The following is a 20064-nucleotide window of genomic DNA, read 5'->3' on the forward strand; positions in this document are numbered from 1 at the left end:
CCCCCCGTTTCTCGTGTTTTAATAGTACTCGTTTGCCAAGTCAACCAGTTCCGCCTAACGATCAACATTAATACAGTGAACTGCCTGACGCAACAAGAGGCTCATTCGTTCGTCCGTTTGTTTTCCTTTTTTTATTTTTATTTTTTAAAACTCTGCTCATTGTTTCAGAAGCATTATGCGAAAGACCTTTTTTTGTGGCAGTAGGATGTAACAATACACATAATAAAATACACTAGACAGGATTTTTAAATTCATCTTTTAGCTGAATGAACGCACTGAAATATCGCAACACTGCAGATTGTCATAATTAGGCATTACGTTACTGTTCCCTTTATTTTAACCTTTTACGTTATTGACAAAGTGTTATCGGAAAATTGCTCCTATTGTTTTGTGCACTTTTCCTTCAGATCACTTTCTTTCCCCCCCTCCCTGGATTGAATCTACATGTGTTAAACTCGGCTCCTCAGAGTGAAATGCACTTTTTTTTTGGTTAGCAGAACGAGCTGAATTGCTAATGGTAAGGACTGTTCTGAGTAGCCACTGGGAGGAAGATTGAGGGTGCCTGGGTGGCACTTGAGTCCACGACCCCCCTTTGACATAGAATGGGTGGAGCAAGTCCTTTTATAACCCCCCCCCCCTCCCCAGATAAAGACAACGCTGGGGAACCAACAGCCAGTCCCTGTTTTGATGGTTGGATTACCCAGCAACAGGAAGATATGCTCTAGGCGGGGCCTCAAGAATGGGATTGCACCCCCCCCCACCCCCCAGCCCCGCCACCCCTACCAAGGGACTTCCAGAACAACCCCACTGCCCCTCTGCTGCAGAGATGTGCCGTGATGCTGACTGCGTGAAACCTCCGTCTGTAGCCAAGACATAACTAGTGAGACGTTGCGTGTGCATAGATGATGATGTTCGTGCTGGGTGGGGAGGACGACATGTTTAAAATTATATATATAAATATGTAATCTTGAAAGCTTATATATAACAGTGAAGTCCTTTTCTCACACACAGTTTGGGATGTTGTTTTATCCATTGTGTGCCTTTGTCAGGGTATTCAGATGTGTATAGTTTGTTTAAAAAAAAAAAAAAAATCTGAAAAAAATTTGAAAAGTAAGAACAGGTACTAATTATAGACTCTTGTGTTCAGTATCAATGTAAATACAGTTAAACAGTATCCTAAAAATTATCCAGTATATGGCTCACTTCTGCCTGAGATTAATTTCCCTGTATAGCTAAATATAAACTGCAAAGGTAGTGAAGTGGTTTATTATTATTTTTTAAAACATTATTTGTATGAGAAGGATTGATGAACACTAGAAATGCAGCAGCAGATGTGTACATAGCGAGACGCATTTATTTTAACGGATGAGAGTAGCTGGCAGGCCTCGCTGACATCTCGACTTGTTCATAGTCTCGACGGTGACAGTTCATACTAGGTAATATGCAAAACAGATTTGCCAAAATGCCTCCGAAATAATTCAGATGTTAACGAACCCTAAGTATTTGTTGATTCTCGGTTGGCGACCGCATTCCGCTGATGAGCGTTCTGGAATGGCAGGGGCTGGCCCTGGGGTCAACCTCACGTACTGAGGATTCAGCCATCCTGGCGCCCCCAGATGTCCAATGCAGTGCCAATAGCCTTTATGGCAAAGGGAAATGTCAGAGGTGTAGTGATTGGTTCCGCCACACGGGGGCAGCGTTGCGGGTGGATGGTGCTGGTGAAATTTTTAAGGGTAACACTACAGGGCCTGGCGCAGGACGGCCCAGCACAGCATCCCAAACACACATACACACACACACACGTGGACACACGCGTTTGGGGAACGGGGCGACCCCCCTCCCATGACCAACAGCAGTAGCCCCAGTCACTCTGCACCAAAGACTAGCTTGCACTAGCGAAAGGAAAATCAAACCTATTTAGTGCTGTTGACTGAAAAATAAAAGTTAAAAAAGTGATTTTGATTTTTCTCCCTTCTGTATTTGTTTGACCTCCGTAAGTTTATGTAGCAAATGATAAGCATTTGGTTCCCGCCCTACTAAACTGCTGCTGGCCATCGCGGCGTGGAGCCTGACGTGTCATTTCCTCCTGTCTGTCCAGACTGACTTCTCCTATAGCTTCTGCTGTGTACAGACATGTTATCTTAATTTTTTTTTTTTTTTTTATCTATCAAGGAACAATTTCCCAGTGCAAGGGGGGCATAATGACGACAACATGCGTTGATTTCCTGACATGATGAACGCTCTGTCTCCGTGATCCTGCTTCGTTAGCCAAGTTTCTTTTCCATTACGAATTTTAACTGGTTTCTTGTTGCCCTGAGTGTGTTGTATTTACTGAATAGACTGGAATTATCTGGAAGTCCTGATTAATGGGGGTGGGGGGGGGGGGGGCTGAAGAAGCAGGATTTCAAAACTGATGCTATTCTGAACATTTACTGCCTCTTTTCAGAAACAATTAGTCTTAACAAGTAAGCATTAACTTTTTTAAATCTTGTTTTTACTGCATCTAGTTTCTGTGCAATCCGTTTCACATCACCTATAATGTAATTGTATTTGGAGGAGGGGGTGGGTTAAGTGATTCATGCACTTAAATTTCACAAAGTGTTCGGGTTGTATTTGTGGTGTGCATTAGAGATTGGGGGGGATCAGTGAAATAATGTCCAAAGGGCCAATTTTGTTTACAAATCTTTTTTTTTTTTTTTTTTTACATACTTGAATTGTGAGAATACACCTCTTTTGAATGCAGTCGGGTATAAAGGGAAGTCTGTAATTTTCAAGGAGTGACGGTAAGGGTGTCCACAGCAGTATATGAAAAGTGTTACAGCTCTACAGGTAGTATTAACAAAAGTCAAAGAACTATTATATATTTGTGAATTGACCACCAGACTGTCCTGCTGTTTGGATTCCGATACTGTATTATGGTGAGTGACATCAACTGATGCAGACCCCAGTGGTCTTGATGTGCAAACGACCCCCCCCCCCGTAGTCTGCAGTGAGTCATCTTTCTGTGTGTCCGTGAGCAGCGGCGAAGCTTAAAAGCTAGTTTTATGTCAGGTTCCCAGCCTGAGCACCCCTGAGCTCACCTACTGATAGTTTGTCTTTCGCTGTTGAAATTTCTGGCCGGGCTCCACTGCAAAGGCACAGAATTAGTGTTTGGGATGCTGGTGTTTCTTTTCGTGTTCTGTTCTGCTTATAGCTTGGTTTCGTCAAACCATCTCATGTGCAGCACATGAACTTGTTTTTCCACACCAAATATGACTCGTAAAAAAACTACAACCAAGAATATTTTGCGAATAATCTGCTATAGGTGACCTGGAACTTGTATTATTCACTTGCAGCCAATGAATTAAACCCTTGTTTCTTAAAGGGCCATTACATGTAGCACAATGAAGTTGTTAACCACTCTGTTTGCTTTTGTAGTGGCTTTTTATTGGTGTTGAGGGAGACTTAAAACCCACTGAATTAAAAGGATTCGTCGTGTCCGTTGCCTTACCTGGTGGATCATCCCTGCTGCGTTGTGACAGTTTCCCACTTTGGTTGAAGGATTGTACTGTATGAGTTTACCCCTGGGGAGATGAATTCACCCCCCCTCACACACACACACACACACACACACAGAAAACACCAGGCACTCTTGTAGCCTGTCATTGCAAGGTTAACAAGGTGGGTGTTAGGCCATAGATCTTTAATTGCAGTCAGATGTTTAGTATGTAAGATTAAAATGCCTTTGTTAGTCATGTCTTAAGGTTATGCAAAACAAATTTTTCTCTCTTTTAAGGATTGGCCACTTTTTTTTAAAATGCCGTACGTTTCACTTCTGTAAATATTTTTTGTGTAAAATTTGACAAAGGTATATTTACTACACTGTAAATACATGTGATGATATTGTATTATTTTGCTTTTTTGTAAAGCAGTTAGTTGCTGTACATGTATAACATATAAATTGAATTATCTAGTGTTAGTATTGAAAACTTTTCTCTCCATGCTGCCACTGCATCGTGTCATTAAAATATTGAGAATAAAAACAATAAAACTGAAATGAGGTATTTGAATTGCTGTGTTAAACACACTGTGTATGATCCGTTTAATGTTCTCATTGGAATTCACCTGAATCTCGTTTAGAGCTCTGGGGCATACCTATGGTCCAGGGAGAACTGCTGTCAAAACTGAATGATATACTCTTTAAATATTGTGAAAATTGCTTAAAAAAAAATCCCACCTCATGATTTTGTCATTTGCATCCCTCGATGTACAGTATGTATTTTTTGGAAGTAAAATGTAAATTTATCCTGTCACATCGCGCTGTTTTCGTGCTCTTCATTCAGACGCTATAGTATATGTACATACTTCTAAAAGTAATTTGTGGATTTGCATCTATCACGTGATTTTCTGCTAAAAAGTTGACCTTGCTTCATTAACCTTTTCATTTTGCATACGACACTGGCATATCAGCTTTACCATCTCCACGTATTTATATTCACACTGAATATATCACTTATTTAAGGACTTGCCAATAAACAGTTTAACTGTGTGCTGCTGTCATTAATAGACCCTGCGCAAAGAGTGGGGGAAATAAAATACTTCAGCTGTGACCGAAAACCTTTCAAAAGTAAGCGGATAGTTGTAATCGTGCCCATCGTGATTCGAAAGGACACCTGACTTTGGATAGAGGTTGAGCCAAAATGGCCATGTGGTAAACGGTTTCTCGTGGCCGAAAAAAAAGTTGCGCTGCAACTGCGCTCGTGACTGTCTACGCGAGAGGCGGCGAGCCTCGTCCCGTCCTCCAATTATCGCGATGTTTGATCAGCTGTTGGTCTGTTTTTAGAGTCTAGTGTTCGGACGGTCAACACGTGGGGAGGAGAACCGTGCATACAAGAGAGGGGACGTCTAAGGATTGAGCTGGGGCCCAGAAAACGTAGATTAACGTGCACCTATTCACGGTGGCGGTGCGGAATACAATTCACAACAGTAAGTGTGCTTTGTTTGTTTATTCTCCCATAGTCGATGTTTCGCGTATAGCGGATCCCGATGCCGGGCGATTTTAATTGCTGGGACGAGTTGCACAGTGGTGAATGGTGCAGGCGGAGGCTAATGTTCGTTAACCGAGCACATCCTCGACGGGGGCTCCTCGCGCGACTCAATCTACGTCCGCGGTGGAGCGTGCGGTTGCCGGGCACCGCGGCGAAGCCAGCAGGAGACTTTTAAAAGAAAATAAATGTCTTGGGAGATCGGGGAGGCTTGCTAGCTTGATACCCATTTGGCTTCCATTATTTAACTCGATACCTCAGGTAAGTCCCAGGCCAGCATGGGGATGCGGACCTCTCGACATGTACGTGATTTCCTAATTTATTTAACGCTTATAGTAATGCGTGGTCTCCTAACAATGTGTCAGATGGCGGTCATCGCCGCTTATCGATCACGGAGAATATGTAGGTGCACGTTTCACTGGTGTATGCGTGCTGCGGTTACACGCCGCAAGCGGCGTGGATGAATTGTCACTTTCTTTGGAGTGCGACCCGGGCTGGACCGCAAAGGTGCGACCGTGAGCGAGATTGGAGCAGCTGCCGCTACTGCTGCCTGTCGTCCCGCCGAAACGGCAGGTTCACAGCACAGTAAATTTCCGCCGGCTTGTCGGCCCGTTGGGTATTTTAATTTCTCAGTTCGACCGGTCGCCTAGCGCTGCGGCCTAGCGCTACTGTAATACGGCTACAGAGGTTAAAAGCGCTCTGGCGGCCGCAGGCTTGACCGTGTTGGTCCAAAAAGCGTGTCCTTCGTACGCGATGCGAAGCGCATCGGCCGCCGGGACATGCATACACACCGGCCCACTAACACCGGGCTGAGCATAAGGGGATTTCGGGGGGTTGGCCGCCCAGGCGCGGAGGATCGGCGGGGATTATAGACGCTTCGCTCAGGTCCCGTCGCTCCCGTTGAAGGAGGCGCAAGGGTCTCGGCTTTCCCACGCACCGGGGCGTGCAGCGTTGTCCGAAACGTAAGCGGCACCTCGTCTTGGCGAGTGTGTCCGGCGTACCTCCCCCATTATGCATGTATACTTAATGTGGCTGCCGCTGCGCTCCGGCGCGTTAGCACGGCCGATGGGGGAAAGGGGCACCACTTTGGTGTGTTAGACGGTGCCGGAGCGGCTGCGATGCGCCGCCTTTTACGCTTCCCAGATCCCGGCAGCATATCGGGCAGGTACGGAGTTTGACCCTTTCCCTTATCGGGCTCCAAGGTCGTACGGCGACGAGGCTCGATCCGACTCTTTCCACCCGTTACTCCACCTCCTTCCGAGAGTGGATGCCTTTCGCGATTTGGGGAGGACACCAGATTAACCCCCCCCCAACTCTGCACTTATTGTTGGAGAACCCCCCTCCCTTCCCTTCCCTTCCCAGGGCGTTTCGTCACTTTTAATGCGGCTGGCCCATTAATTGTAGGAGCCAAGTGTCGGCGGGTCATTTTTACTATCAGCCTGCCATAACGGAGACGTTGCATGCCACCGCGGGACAGGTGACGCGCACACCTGGGTGCTGCTCGTTTCCCTGGGCAGAGATTCAGCTTGTAGTTTGTTAACGGGACGCGCTGAGCTTTGTGCATGCTTTAGCGTTTGACCCACACTACCCGCTCGGCCAATCAGAATCGTCTCGGCATGTCACGTCACGTGATGTTCAGCCGCCGCCACACGTTGGGCTCCTTATTCTGTCTCGCAGTTGCAGCGCCTGAAATATTTACTTTACAATCTGATTTCATACCCGCTAATGCAGGGAAGGCTGTAAGAGGCGTGGCGCAAGCATTTTTGCGAAAGTACTGTTCTGATTAACTGAAGAAATATTATTTTTTATCTTGTTAAACTAAATCTCCATCTCTGTGTCCGTCTTTTAAGGTTTCCAAAGGATGAGAGGCTGCTGTTTTTTTTTGGAAACGTGTGAGATTTGTGCCCATTGACTTGCTGATATAGCATCAGAGATTACATGAAACAGGACCCCTGGTACGTAGTTTCACACCTGAATTTAAAGCAGGTGTTAAATAATGGAAACGTGCTCAGTTGGTCCTGTGTCATCTTTCCTCAAAGATAAGTAGATTTTGGGCCCCTAAGCCAAAATTGATACGCAAGTTTATATACACGCCTGTCCACCTGTAAGCAGTTTGTAAAGTATATTTACTAGTAAGTTTGCGCAGGAGCTGCTGGCGGTGTAGTTCGCTATTGGTTCATGTCCTGTTTAGGGGAGGGATCACTATGGCTCCTGTGCGTCCTGATTGGCTGTCCTGTGTCCTCAGCACTCGGTCATGTGCCCTTTCAAAGTCACACTTCCCTCAACACTCCTGGCTCAATAAATTATTTGAGTGTATTTTCCAATGTACTGGATTAAATATTCCAAAGTGGCATTTTCATATTCATTGAATTGTGGGGGGGGATTGGTCAAACACCTAGTTGGCACAATTTGAAAGTATTTTATGGTTTTGTGCTGTGCTCTGTATCCTTTGTCCTATCAGATGGGGTCCCTGTCACCTTGGGATAGGGGTGGATACACCATTCCCAGCCCAGGAATCTCTGCCACATGACATCAGCTTGGGGTGGGGGGTGCACAGGGATTGCCTGACATTTCTTGTTATCTTGTGGAGACAGTTGGTGACAGAACGTTAAGGCACATGGTCGCACGGGGCGGCGTATTTCATGACGTTGGCAGATTGCTGTTAATCTGGTGTCGTCCAGTGTGGGGTTTGTGCACTGCTGTATCTGTAATGGCCCTCTCTTGCTCGTATGTGTGTGTGTGGGGGGGGGGGGGCTGCTTACCAGTAGTTGTATTACAAGCCCTTACATTCTGTCTGAAGATTCTTTTGAAGCGTTTGGTGTCATCTGTGGCATTAGAGAATTCTTGAAACTGGGTTAAGTCATGCTCTTGGGGGGGGGGGGTTGTGATGGCAGTTCATTGGTACATTCTTTTCAGTATGTTGGTCTCCATGTCTGTTGAAATCAGTGATGGGCAACAGGGACAAACATGTTAAATTAATAAGTCAATAGGGAGTTATTACAGTTGACCTTGTCACATATGCAGACCTAAGTTTGCATTCAGAATATCTTTCCACTGAATGTAAATTTTATTGTTAATAACCCTTTAACCTAATAAAGTTTGATAACATTTTGCAATACTAATACAGTTGAATTCCTTTGATTTTTACAGATTGTTACAGTTCACTTCTATTCGTTATTCATCTTAAATGTTTGTATTAAGGATACATCTGTTCCTCATTAATACGGTTAATATCCCATTTTGATGGTAGGCTTGTTATATAAGCTCTTGGTAGGCAGAAAAATTAGTGATTTGATGACTTTGAAAAATGTTCATTGCATGTTATGACCCTCCTACCATTTAATTAACAAGCAGGTGTTTTTGCCAGCATCTTTTCATTAACGCTGCAGCCTGTCGTATGTTAATATACCATGGCAGCAGTTTTGCTTAAGTCCTGCTCTGGTAGAATGCAATTCTGTATTTTGTGGATGACTGTACCTCTGTTCGGCTTACCTCAACACACAGCAGCACCGCAACTGCAGCGAATGTCCATCAGGGGGACGTAGCTGCACCGTAACTGCGTTGGGGGGGGGGGGGGCTTAGTCCACGTGGTTGCCTCATTTCCGGGCCTGCACAGAAATGGTCGCTGGTCTTGATGGGCGAAGGCAGCTGAGCCCCCCTCCCTCCCCACTTTGTAGCAGGCCCGGGTATCACCCATGATGCATTGCTCCCTGTTGGGGGCTGGCCTCCCTGTTTCTGTTAAGGAAAGGCATGTCTGTTCTTCCTTTTATAAACTTGGAGCAACCTGCCATTCCCGCCCTGGCCTGCATGTATGTCAGGAAGCCCTTTGAGTTAAATATTACCCCTGGGCTTTTGCAGCCGGCCTGATGGGGACTTTAGGATGAATGTTTACCTTTTTCCTACCTTGGGTTCCTGTCCCACTTTCTGTAAAGCTCGACCCCTCAGTTTGGATTTAGTTTTAAAGCAGAGAAACGTGCTGTTCTGTAAGGACACTTTAAGGAGTAATTATCGTGCCCGCATCACAATCATCGTTACAGCATGGCAAGCATGCTTTGTGGACTGGCAAACTTTTGTTTTTCTGAACCGTGGTAGATGCGTATTTGTGTGTGTGCAGATTTTTCAGATGCATTTTATTATTTTTTGAGAGACACAGCAGATGAGAACAATCTTTAGTTGTGCTGGGTGTCGGGGAAATCCCGTAAACCACAGAGCCGCTTGTGTCTTTGAGGCCGAGCAATCAGGAGCCGTGCAAAGTCAATGTCTGATTGTTCAGTCGGGCTTTTATGATGCCGCTCTTCACAGCATGCTGTAAAACACGAGCGCTGTTCCGCGGGCTGGCGCGCAATATTTTTGTCGTATTCCTGTTCGCGATCGCACTCTGTCCCGCCATGTGTCGCAAGCCTGGGGAGCCTGGTGTTCTGTCGTGGGGCTGGGTGCACTATTCGGATTTCTGTAAAGCCTCTGTTCTACTGTGCTTTCCGGGCATAAGAGCTTACGTGACTGTCCTGAGTGACGGCGACAGTCAGGGGAGACTTTTGGGGATGTGCGAGTTTGGGGGGTGGTTGCTTTGTTTCCCTGACCTTTCTTTTTGTCTTTCGTAGGTGTAGCTGTTAGGGTGCAGAGGAGATGCCATTCAGGTTTCGCTCCTTAGTCCCGTACACCGTGCCCGGTGTCCTGGCGCTGTTAGGAGGCTGGTGGTGGTACACCTCCCGAAAGAAAGGCCGACTTGCCGGTCATGATGGCACCGAGGGGATGACTGTGGATCTCCTCGTCTCCCCCAGCGAAGGCAGCAACGGCCTGATGGAAAGGCATTGCTCCCCAGCCGTAGCTGGTGCCCCCTACGGGTCTGACAGAGACGGACAGAAAGTTAAGGGGGAGAAACCGGCGGAGCAACAGGTGTTGGTGCAGGTACATGTGCCGGCGGAGGCGAAGCCGCCCAGCCCGGCTCAGTCTTTGGAGACTGCGGACAGTTGCGCCGCCGCAGCTAGCCCGCAGCTCGACGATGCGACTGACTGGGAAAACAGCAGCGTGGTAGCCGTGACGGTGATGGCCGTAGCCACGCTTCCGGCGGAGGAAGAGACCCGGGAATCCAAGGGACCAGAGGAGGACGCAGCGAGCATCCAGACGAGCAGCCCAGCTCCCTGTGGGTTGCCTGCTCCCGGCACAGCAGTAGGGGCGGTGGCAGCAGAGCTGCCCAACCTGGTGCGGCCGGAACCAGAGGGTGAGGTGGCAGCTGACAAAACCACAGTGCCTTTTGTGGAGAGCATACAGCCGGACGCGGTCAAAGAGGACTTGCCCGTGGCCGAGGAGCAGGCCTGTGGGTCAAGCCGGCAGGTCGTGCTCTGCTCTGAGCCCGTCGCAGAGGCTCCGAGTCCTCCCCCCCGGCACGCCCAGCCACCCTCGCTCTCTGCGCCGGGTGCCAAGGAGCCTCAGGAGAACGGGCTGCCCGCTGAAGATATCGAGAGCCTGGCAGCGGGCCTTGTCACCGGCGTCATCTCTGCCGCCGCGCGGGAGGTGCTCGCGGAGGGAGAACGGGACGAGGCTTCTGGTGGGCCATCGGAGCCCAGCAGCAGCACCCCTGTGACCAACGGCCGCCCGTTTGCGGTCCAGGAGGCTATGAGGGACGCCAGCTTGACACCCGTCGAGGCTCTCCACCCATCTCTCGGGGAGCGTCCTGCCGCGAGCTGTGCGGAGGTGGAAACTGGCGAGGGTGCCCTGGCAGGGCTGCTGTCACAGGAGGAGGGCGGCACCGCCACCGCTGCCACGGAGGTGAACGGCTGCCTGGTGTGGCAGACGCCCGAGAATGACCATAGCTGGACGAGAGCGGAAAACGGACCGGAAAGCATCTGTCCCGCCCAAATTCGAGAGGCCACGCCCCCCAGCCTAGCCAAGCTCCAGGCGGAGGAGGCCGTCACCCTGGCGGAGGATTCCGGTTGCAGCACCTGCCAGTCGGAAGACGGCATTGGCGGCGAGGACGTCCTACATGGCGCGGGGTCCGTCTGTGCCGGTCCCAACGGAAAGGAGGACCCGAGGCATCTTTCAGGCGCATGCGGGTGGGTCCCAGAGAGGGTGGCACCTCATCCCTTTGCGCATGAGGAGAGGAGCCTGAATGACACCAGCCTGCGGAATGGGAGTCACGTGATCGAGACAGAGGCGGACCAATCAGGTGGTGAGTTACTTGCTTTGGAATACTTCTTCATAGTATGTTTTAAACTAACTGGTAGGCCAGCCTGTCGGCCTTGTTTTCGAGGTCTGTGGAGGGGAAAGTCGCAATTCAGTGCATGTGGAAAAGCCCGTGGGATCGGCGTGCCGTTACGCCTTGTGTTGTGTGGCTTCCCCGTGGGTTAAACCAGGAAGTGATTGACAGCGTGGGGCAAATCTGCCCCTTGTGCGTTGAGGCGTCGTTCCTCCTGTTGCTCAGTGCACCTCTTATGTGCGTAAATCACCTACCCTGGGGCTACCAGTGCGAAAAACCATGCGTGTCGTTACGCCCTCGCTAAATACCTAACCACCCAAGTTTGCAGACTTCTGTTTAACTCAGAACAAGTCGGTCTTGGCTTTTGCATGGAGGGTCTAGCTTTGCAGCTGTCGGATTACAGGACGTTTGCAGAGTGGTGGTGTGCCGTGTATGCCGGAAGAGGCCAAATGTCAGTTTATGTCAGTTTATGTCAGACTTCATTGACTCAGCCAATCAGGCAGTTGCAGACAGCTACAGGGTCCAAGCTTAAAGCATGCTGAGTTTGAACCTGAAAAGCAGCTCGTCACCATTCAGGGCATGTGTGGGCCCAGGATGTGGCCGGTAATGGTCTGGTAGTCGTTGAACTGTCTCGGGAGGGGGGGGGGTGTGTGAAATCAGGCAGGCCAGCGTGGCATGGAGGATGATCGCTTCATTCTCATTGGGCCATTATTCTTGAGCCGTGTGAGGCTGTTAGGTTGGTACGGTGCAGGAAGATGAGGGAGACTGACCTCTGACCTTCCTGGATGTCATGATCTCCCTGCGGCCGCCTCAGAAATCTTCCGAGCACGTCCTGCTCGGAGGGGTGTGACTGCACTCCGAGTGTAGCTAATGCGTGTGCCCCCACCCCTGCCCAGGATCAGATGTGAACAGTATGGACTCGGTGGACAGCGGCTGTACGCTGGGGTTGGCAGACGGGCACCATGGCGCAGGGAGCCAGCCCCCCCACTCGCAGACCACAGAGCTCATCATCTGGGAGATCGAGGTGCCGAAGGTGAGCCCATGTGACCGTATACACTGTCCAATCACATTTCAGCTTAATGGTCGTCTTTCTGAAACCTGCCTGAATATTTTCTTTTTCTTTTTTTCCCCCTCTGATGGTAATGCACATTTTATTAGACTGTTCTTATCACACCTTCAGAAAACTATTATTCTCTGATGCTACATTTCAAGGTGCTTTTAGTAACGGGTGACCAAGTAGGGTTCGTGCTTAATTTTCCTCACAAATGCATTTGATGCATGCCTTGTATTAAGCTTGTTGCGCAATTTTTTTTATGCATTATGTTCTAATTTTACTAGACATCACTATTTGCCCATTTTTACGTATCATTTAATTTTCTCTTGTTTCTGTTGGTATATGAATTATCCTAGTTCTTTCCATGAGGCAGCCATAGACACTGACGTGGCATTAACCTTTCAGATAGCTAGATACCAGCCTACCTCACCTGCCTTTTTGCTTTTTATAGCACCTTGTTGGCCGATTAATCGGAAAGCAGGGGAGATACGTGAGCTTCCTGAAGCAGACCTCCGGCGCAAAGATCTACATTTCCACATTGCCTTACACTCAGGATTTTCAGATCTGCCACATAGAGGGTGAGTCCCTGTTTACTTTGGAAGTGAAAACGTCTAGCAGTGGGCGGTTGGTGAGGTAGCAGACTGCTCAAGGTCGCCATGCGTGGGCCCCCCAGGCACGCAGCAGCAGGTGGACAAAGCCCTCACACTGATTGGCAAGAAGTTCAAAGACCTGGACCTGACCAACCTGTACGCCCCTCCCCCGCTGCCCCTCGGCCTGCCCTCGCTGCCCATGACCTCCTGGGTAAGCGTACATGGACCCGCGAGCCGCCGGCAGCCCCCGTGTGCGTGCCCCGCCCCGGTATGTGACGGCTATGGCTCTCCCTCTCAGCTCATGCTTCCTAACGGGGTGACGGTGGAGGTCATCGTCGTCAACATCGTGTCAGCGGGCCACATCTTCGTGCAGCAGCACACGCACCCCACATACCACGCCTTGCGAAGCCTCGACCAGCAGATGTTCCTGTGCTACTCGCAGCCCGGCACCCCCACCCTCCCATCCCCCATAGAAGGTAAACCCCCACCACGAGGCATGTAACAAACCCGATTCACCATATTGGGTTTATTGCCAAAAAAATTCCTGTTCTTTATCGACTTTAAATCTTCCTTTTCTTAATTTATTTATTTATTTATTTATTTTTTAAGTTTGATTGTTCTAAACCAACAATATTTTCAAGTATTTGTGAAGCTTGGAATAAAATGTGGTAGCAATGAAAATATATTAACTTTCAACATTTTCTCAATCATTTCGCCATTCTGTAGTGTTACTTCTACAGGTTGCATTTGTTGGCTGCTGGTAGGGGGGTAGGCCACATATTGCGCTTCCTGCTGTCAAAACTTCGCAATTACACCTAGAAAAAATGAAGAAATCACGCATCGTAATTTGAGCTATTTCACGGTTTGTTTCCACAATATATCGCAATGTAACTTTTTATGTTTCGATTCATTGTAGCGTGATATATCGTTACACGTCCCCTTGCCTGCCCTCCACCACACAGAGAGCTGCATTTACTATAGAGAATAGAGGTGGGCTGAAGTCATTGTGGGGGCCTCACCTACAGCATAAAATGCTTATTAAAAAATGGGGCCCCTACAATTTGGGGCCCTGGGGCCACATTCCCCCAGTTTCTGAGTTTCCTGCCCAGCCAACCCCACACCCCAATCCCCCCCCCCCCCATCAAAATTTACACGTTTCCTGTCCGTCCTGTAGTGGGCGTCATATGTGCAGCTCCAGCTGGAGAAGGAGCGTGGTGGAGAGCACAAGTCATCGCCTACTTCAAGGACTCCAGCGAGGTGGAGATCCGATACGTCGACTATGGAGGCTATGACCGGGTCAAGGTCGATACCCTTAGGCAGATAAGGTGAGCTGTGTTTACACTCATACATCATAAGTATCATTCATTTTTACTCTGTTCTGGGTAACTGTATTGTATGCTCATTAACCTTGTAATTGTACTATTAGTAGTTTGATGGGCGCAGAAGCTTCTGCTGTTTATTAATCCCAGGGAGATGGATAAATGGATGTTTATTCCTTAATTATCTTTAGGTGTGATGTTTTTCAATCACATGCTCAGGGCGTCTGTTTTGTCGGGATCCCATAAACCAGTAGGCTGAAGTAGTAACTGGCTGTGTTACGGCAACAGATTTATTAATGGCTGATGGAAAGTTTTCTGGTGACTGTTGGATTTCATTACCGTTACAGATCGGACTTTGTAACATTACCGTTCCAAGGGACCGAAGTTTTAATGGACAACCTGGCGCCCCTCCCAGGTACGCATCATCACCCATCGTCAGTCACGTTGGGCACGGGGGGGTCCCTTGCGTCGGAAGATGGAAGTCCGGTATCACAGAGGTTGTCCCCGTGATCGCCTGCCTAAATATGCATCTCTGTCTTCCCTAGGAGCGGATCGATTTTCAGCGGAGGCCAGCACAGCATTGGAGGAGATCACCAGGGGTGTAGCGTTACTGGCACAGGTAAGCCAGTCAGATGTTTAATAGAGCTCGTGTCACTACTTTGGCGTGGGTCCGCCAGAGGGATTCAGATAAGTGGGGAAACCTTAGTTTATATCAAAGAAACTCATTGAGCGACGGAACCAGAAACATCTGTAGATCAGAGACATGCAAAGCAGATGGGAGAGGAGCATATTTTGGTGGAACTGGAAGTTGCTGGTGGTACCTTGACTTTTTTACGCCATCCTCTATCCCTGTAGGTAACAAGCTACGACAGCAACACCGGCCTGCCTTTTATCCAGATGTGGAACATGGTCGGAGATGAGGTGAGGTGTCGTTCCTGGTTCCTGTGGTCTGTAGGCCCTGCCTGTATAGAGACAGGGTCTTTTGCTAATGATGCTTTTGGTTTATGCACCTCGCCTCACTGTCTATGCGCTTGATAAAGACTGAGGAGCTCCTTAGGAGCCTTGGGCACAGCGTGGGCAGGGATGACGGGGCATTTATGGTGCGTTTAGACAGCTGCTGATGTCACAATGGGAAGGCGGGTTCTCCAGTCATGATCTGTCTCTTTTCTTTCAGCTGGTGTCGGTGAACCGTACACTCATAGAACGAGGACTTGGCACTTGGCTGGACAGCTTCTGATCCTGACCCCCCCCCCAGCCCACCAGATGTCCCTTCCACTACATCCCAAAGACCATAATTTCCGCACTCCTCTTTACTCCCACCACCCCACATTTTTTCCCCTCTTTGTTTTTCTTCCTGCTGTACACTGGAATCCCGGTAGTCCTGCGGTTCTGCGCTACTGGATTCGTTCTCCGGAGTCTCTCCTTTTTTTTTTTTGCCTTGAATTTGGTGAAGTGGGGGTGTGTTTTTCCCCACTTTATTTTTCGCCCCCCCCCCCCCTTTTCTTTTTTTTCAAAGCACCGCTGCCCCCATCCCAGGGTGGAAATCCCGCCGTGCCGCAGGCAGACTCCCTCCTTATCCCGATATCTATCAAAAAAATAAAATTTGAGGAAAAAAAAGAACCTTCTAAGAAAAAGCACTTATGCTTCTTGTAAATGGGGAATAATAAACCTACCAGTAATAAAGGCTCATGAACTCCGTCCTGCCTGAATTTTTTCACTCAGGCTTCTGTATAGACCGGACTGTGGAATATCATGTGGATGTATAGTGAAAAATCACAATACTGTATATGAAGAATTTAGTACAGTACTTACAATGGTAATTGTATAAATTTGTATAGTTCATGCCATACAGGTTTTTTTTCCCCCCTATAAAAGTCTGATGCAAATCCAGATGTTTTTTTCCTCCCCCTTTCATTGTCATCACTATGGCTACCCAGGGCGTTTTGGGTTGCGCCCTGGACGCCGCCGACATCTTTGTGAGGACCTTTATAACTGACAGACTGTCACCTCTGCATCTCAGATCCATCTATGACAAATCCAGGGTTGTTTTTTTTTTTTGGTTTTTTTCCCCCTCCCAATGTTTGTTCACATCCCCACTCTTCTGTGGGATGTGCACCCCTGGTCGCCCCCCAACCAAGAGGATGACTGGAGCTCTAGTTTCCTCTCAGCACTGGGGAGGGGGGGGGGGTTCATCTTGCTGCCGGTCTCCTGTTGGACATTGTGGCCTTAAAAGGGATTGAGTCTGTGATTTTGTGGTTCCGGGTTCGATTGAAAAGCCCTCAGACCCGCCCCCCCCCGACCTGGCGATGTTTTCCCTGTGAATGCTTTTCCTTTGAGACTGGCCTGACGACAAAGACCGTGTTCGCCACACACGCCCACTACTACATCGCCAGTCTGCCTCACACTGTACACGAGCTCCGATTCTCCCAGATGTCGAACACAACCGCACCTGGTTTTAAAAATCCTTGTTTCATATCGCCATGGCACCAACGACTGTCTTTGCTAACCTCACTCGGCACATGGACCTAAACCAAACGCTGTATGGATTTGTACGTGGATTCAGAAGGAACTGTCCCTGCACTGAGACCTGCGTGTGGGATTGTTACTCCCCGTTTTGATCACTTCTGGCCTCTTAATTCTTCAGCTCTCTGTTGAGGCTAATCCTTCCGTTTTGGAAAGACCTGCTGTGATTCATACCACCGCCTCGGCGTTATCTGCATGTCATCGTGCCCCCCTCCACTCCCCCAGAGGCCACCCCTGTTTTGTTGGGATGTGAATCTGTTCGTCGGTGCCTCCCGTTTTTATCCCTGGAAGCCTGCTTTCTGAAAGTGAGTCACTTCCTGTCCGGGATTTTTAATCTTCGCTAAGTAGTCGGAATGGGGGTGCAAGGCGTCACCGTGGCTGCGTTCAGCTGTGACCTGTGACTGCTGCCAGTCTCCCTGTGTGCCCCGCCCACCGCTGGCTCTCGCAGTGCATTATTGGAAATGTAGTTATCAGGGGAATCTGCCTGCGTGCGTAGCGGGCCTTAGTACCATCTTCAGGTCATGCGGAGTGAAACTCAGACTTGAGGGGATTGTCTGGGTTTGCTAAGATATGAGGATGTCTAGTAAGTTCTGCGACTGTTTACCTGGTCTGCACACTACTGATTTTAAGATGTCTGACGCTGTTGTTTTTTTTTTTTTTCCTTGACCATTTGCATTACCACTGTTGGTGTGATTGATCCATCTGTTCGTTATGTGTGACTGCTAAGAGAGTTTCTCGCCTGTTTTTACGATGTTTTTCCGAAACGCTAAAATGATTCACTTCCAGGCCAGTTCTAGTGGAGCCCAGGGTGCCGCTTCTTCCCCGCGAGAAAGTCGTGTCCTCTCCCTTCCCAACCACGATTCAGACTGATGATGGCCGTCTCCATTAACCAGACCTTACAACCAAGAACGACACCCTGATCTTCTTCCCGATGGTCCAGCCCTTTTCGTTAGACTGTGGTTTAGTGTGCATCAAATCTTCCAAGTAACATCCCGAAATGGGTTCAGCTCAGAGACTGGCTTTTTTAATATAAATATGAAAGTCTCACTGTGTCTGTCTAAGCCGAAAGTTCTCCGTGGGGGTGTGAAGCTAGACGTCCCAGCCGTGTTTTGGTTCCCCTAACACATGACGTAGAACCATACGCACGTGCTGCTCTGACGGCAAATCATTTTTAACCTCTCGGCTAGTGTTAAAAGTACAGGAGATCACGGGGAAGGTGGTCCTTGTTTCTGCTAACAGTCGTGTCATGGAAATCTCCTTGAGTGTTTTGTAAACCACCCACCACGCCACCCCCAGATCAAATATGTAACACCTGCCTAGTATTAACAAAGCCCTGCACCACTTATAGAAAGGGAAAAAAATGCAAAGATCCTTCTCCATATTCTCATATTTGATTCAGAACGTTTTCCTATATTCAAATTAAAAAAAATTTTGTTTTGTTTTTTTTACTCACCGCGCCCCCATTCATCCCCAGCTTCCGTTGAGCTTGATTTGTTAAACCAGGCTTCCTGACTTGTGTGGATCTCTGTAAATAAGATTTCACTGTACTTTTGTATAACATTGAAGATGATAGGAAACGCAAAGGGAACATAATTGTACGCCGCCGTCCCATTCAATGTTCTCTGTTGAGACTGGTTTGAAGTGTTTGCTTAGCTAGGTAATTGATCATTGGATTATTTAAACTGTGTGTGTGTTAGCAATGCTGCCCAAAGCATCAAGGTGTACAGGTCAGTCTGCTAGGCTCATGGAAGGTTTGATTCTTGGCTGTAAAGATCTATTAAAAAAAGCAAAATAAAATTATTTAAAAAAAAAAAAGGTTCTCTGTGCTTTTTCTCTATGAAAGGAGCCGTCAGAATGGCTTTCAATGGTCTTTCTTTTTTTTATTTTCTGCCCTTGCATTTTTAATGCAAGCGATACTGGAAACGGCAGCTTAAATTGCTGTATCCTGACACCTTTTTAAAAAACAGGAACCGATTACTGTATTCTGGTTTAACTGGGTGTTTCTTTACTGGTTTGATCTTGTCTAAATTTTAAATCCTGTCGCTCTTTGAAGGGATGGGGAGATCTGTACGGTAATTATAATAGTAATTATAACGATTTCTAACCGGCACATGTTTTAAAGTAGGCATATTGTTCCCCGTACATACATTTCAGTCTTAAAGCTGACGAGAGAGACGTGGTAAAGAATGCATGTTTTATCTGCATTTTACTGAAACATGTTACTTTTGTGGGGGGAAATTTGGCAAACTGAGGCACACGTACACAGGTGTTTTTTAAAATGGTGTTTTTCCCTGCATGTCATAAAAACAAATTCTGTCCACGCAAGCGCTGTTTTTGAAAAATCTCCGTCCACACGAAAATGCTGAAGACGTGCTGTCAGAAGCAGACTCGCCTAATGTAAACAGTGAACGATGCACACTCTCATGTCGGAGTGGGTAACGGCGCACGGTCTGACATGACAAGCCAAGAAGTGCAGTTCTGCAGAAGCTCCATTTTCAGTGACCTGAGACACCACTTGCATGTGCACAAATGGGCTGAACACACAGAAAAGGCTACGTTTTAAAAAATACCTGTGCATGTGCGGACAAGGCCTGAGTCGTTCTTGCGAGCCCGTTTGGTGCGCAATTTCTTATGTGAATCTGAAGGGGTAAAAATCCGGTGCTCAATTTAATACGAATGGGATGCTTAATGGCCGATGTCTCAGGTTGCAGCTCTTGCCCGCCGTTTGTGTTTGATTAAATCCCATCAAAGGGGAAACCCGCCAGTTGGCAGTGGGTCACCTCGCCCATCCGCTTCATGAAAGAGAACCTGACACCTACCCTGTAACTCTATATTCTCCATGTAGACAACATAGTCCCTTTTTTCTGTTGAAAATCCACATGTTCATGCAAACAATATACCCAAGGATGTCCCTTAATGGGCTTAATGGCATTACTGTGAATCCCAATTTTGACCGTATGACATTGCATGCCAAAAGCTAAATCTATTGTGTCGGTCAATAAATCTCAGTTAAGTTGAAAATATGTCAGTCGCACATTAAACACATAGACCTGTGTTGCTGTGACGTTAAGCTAGCGATGTGGCATTCTTGTGCAACGGCTTTGTTTTCCCCTCTTTGCAGGACAATTTCATTTATTGTTACTCTAAATCGGGCCCTGAAGCCGGAAGTAAATTTCGTGAAGGGGTCCGGCAGCCCTACAGATGCGTCCTTCTCTGTACTGCCAGGAGGTAGGGTGAGTCTCCGCAGGTTAGGCAGACCGGGGATGGGTGTGCTGGGTCCAGCTGTATTAGGCTACTGTGATTCTGCTTTCCAACAACCTTCCAGATGCCTACATTGGGACCAGCTGGCTCCAGTTTC

General features: G+C 48.0%; 1 protein-coding gene across 2 annotated transcripts; it reads left to right on the forward strand.

Moving 5' to 3' along the window:
* The first annotated feature begins 4656 nt into the window (after nucleotides 1–4656).
* Nucleotides 4657–16073, forward strand: akap1b (A kinase (PRKA) anchor protein 1b). Of its 2 annotated transcripts, none has more exons than XM_023801588.2 (11): nucleotides 4657–4965; nucleotides 9626–11193; nucleotides 12117–12253; nucleotides 12726–12852; nucleotides 12948–13075; nucleotides 13163–13340; nucleotides 14039–14189; nucleotides 14531–14598; nucleotides 14729–14802; nucleotides 15039–15104; nucleotides 15358–16073. In XM_023801588.2, exons 2-11 carry the CDS (start codon nucleotides 9651–9653, stop codon nucleotides 15418–15420), a joined length of 2535 nt encoding a protein of 844 aa, XP_023657356.2. In that variant the 5' UTR covers nucleotides 4657–4965; nucleotides 9626–9650; the 3' UTR covers nucleotides 15421–16073. The 2 variants fall into 2 exon arrangements, with proteins under 2 accessions (XP_023657356.2, XP_023657357.2); XM_023801589.2 differs by lacking the exon at nucleotides 4657–4965 and adding an exon at nucleotides 5010–5285.
* The last annotated feature ends 3991 nt before the right edge of the window (nucleotides 16074–20064 follow it).

This window comes from Paramormyrops kingsleyae, chromosome 17 (genome assembly GCF_048594095.1).
Source record: "Paramormyrops kingsleyae isolate MSU_618 chromosome 17, PKINGS_0.4, whole genome shotgun sequence".
Classification (NCBI taxonomy): domain Eukaryota; kingdom Metazoa; phylum Chordata; class Actinopteri; order Osteoglossiformes; family Mormyridae; genus Paramormyrops; species Paramormyrops kingsleyae.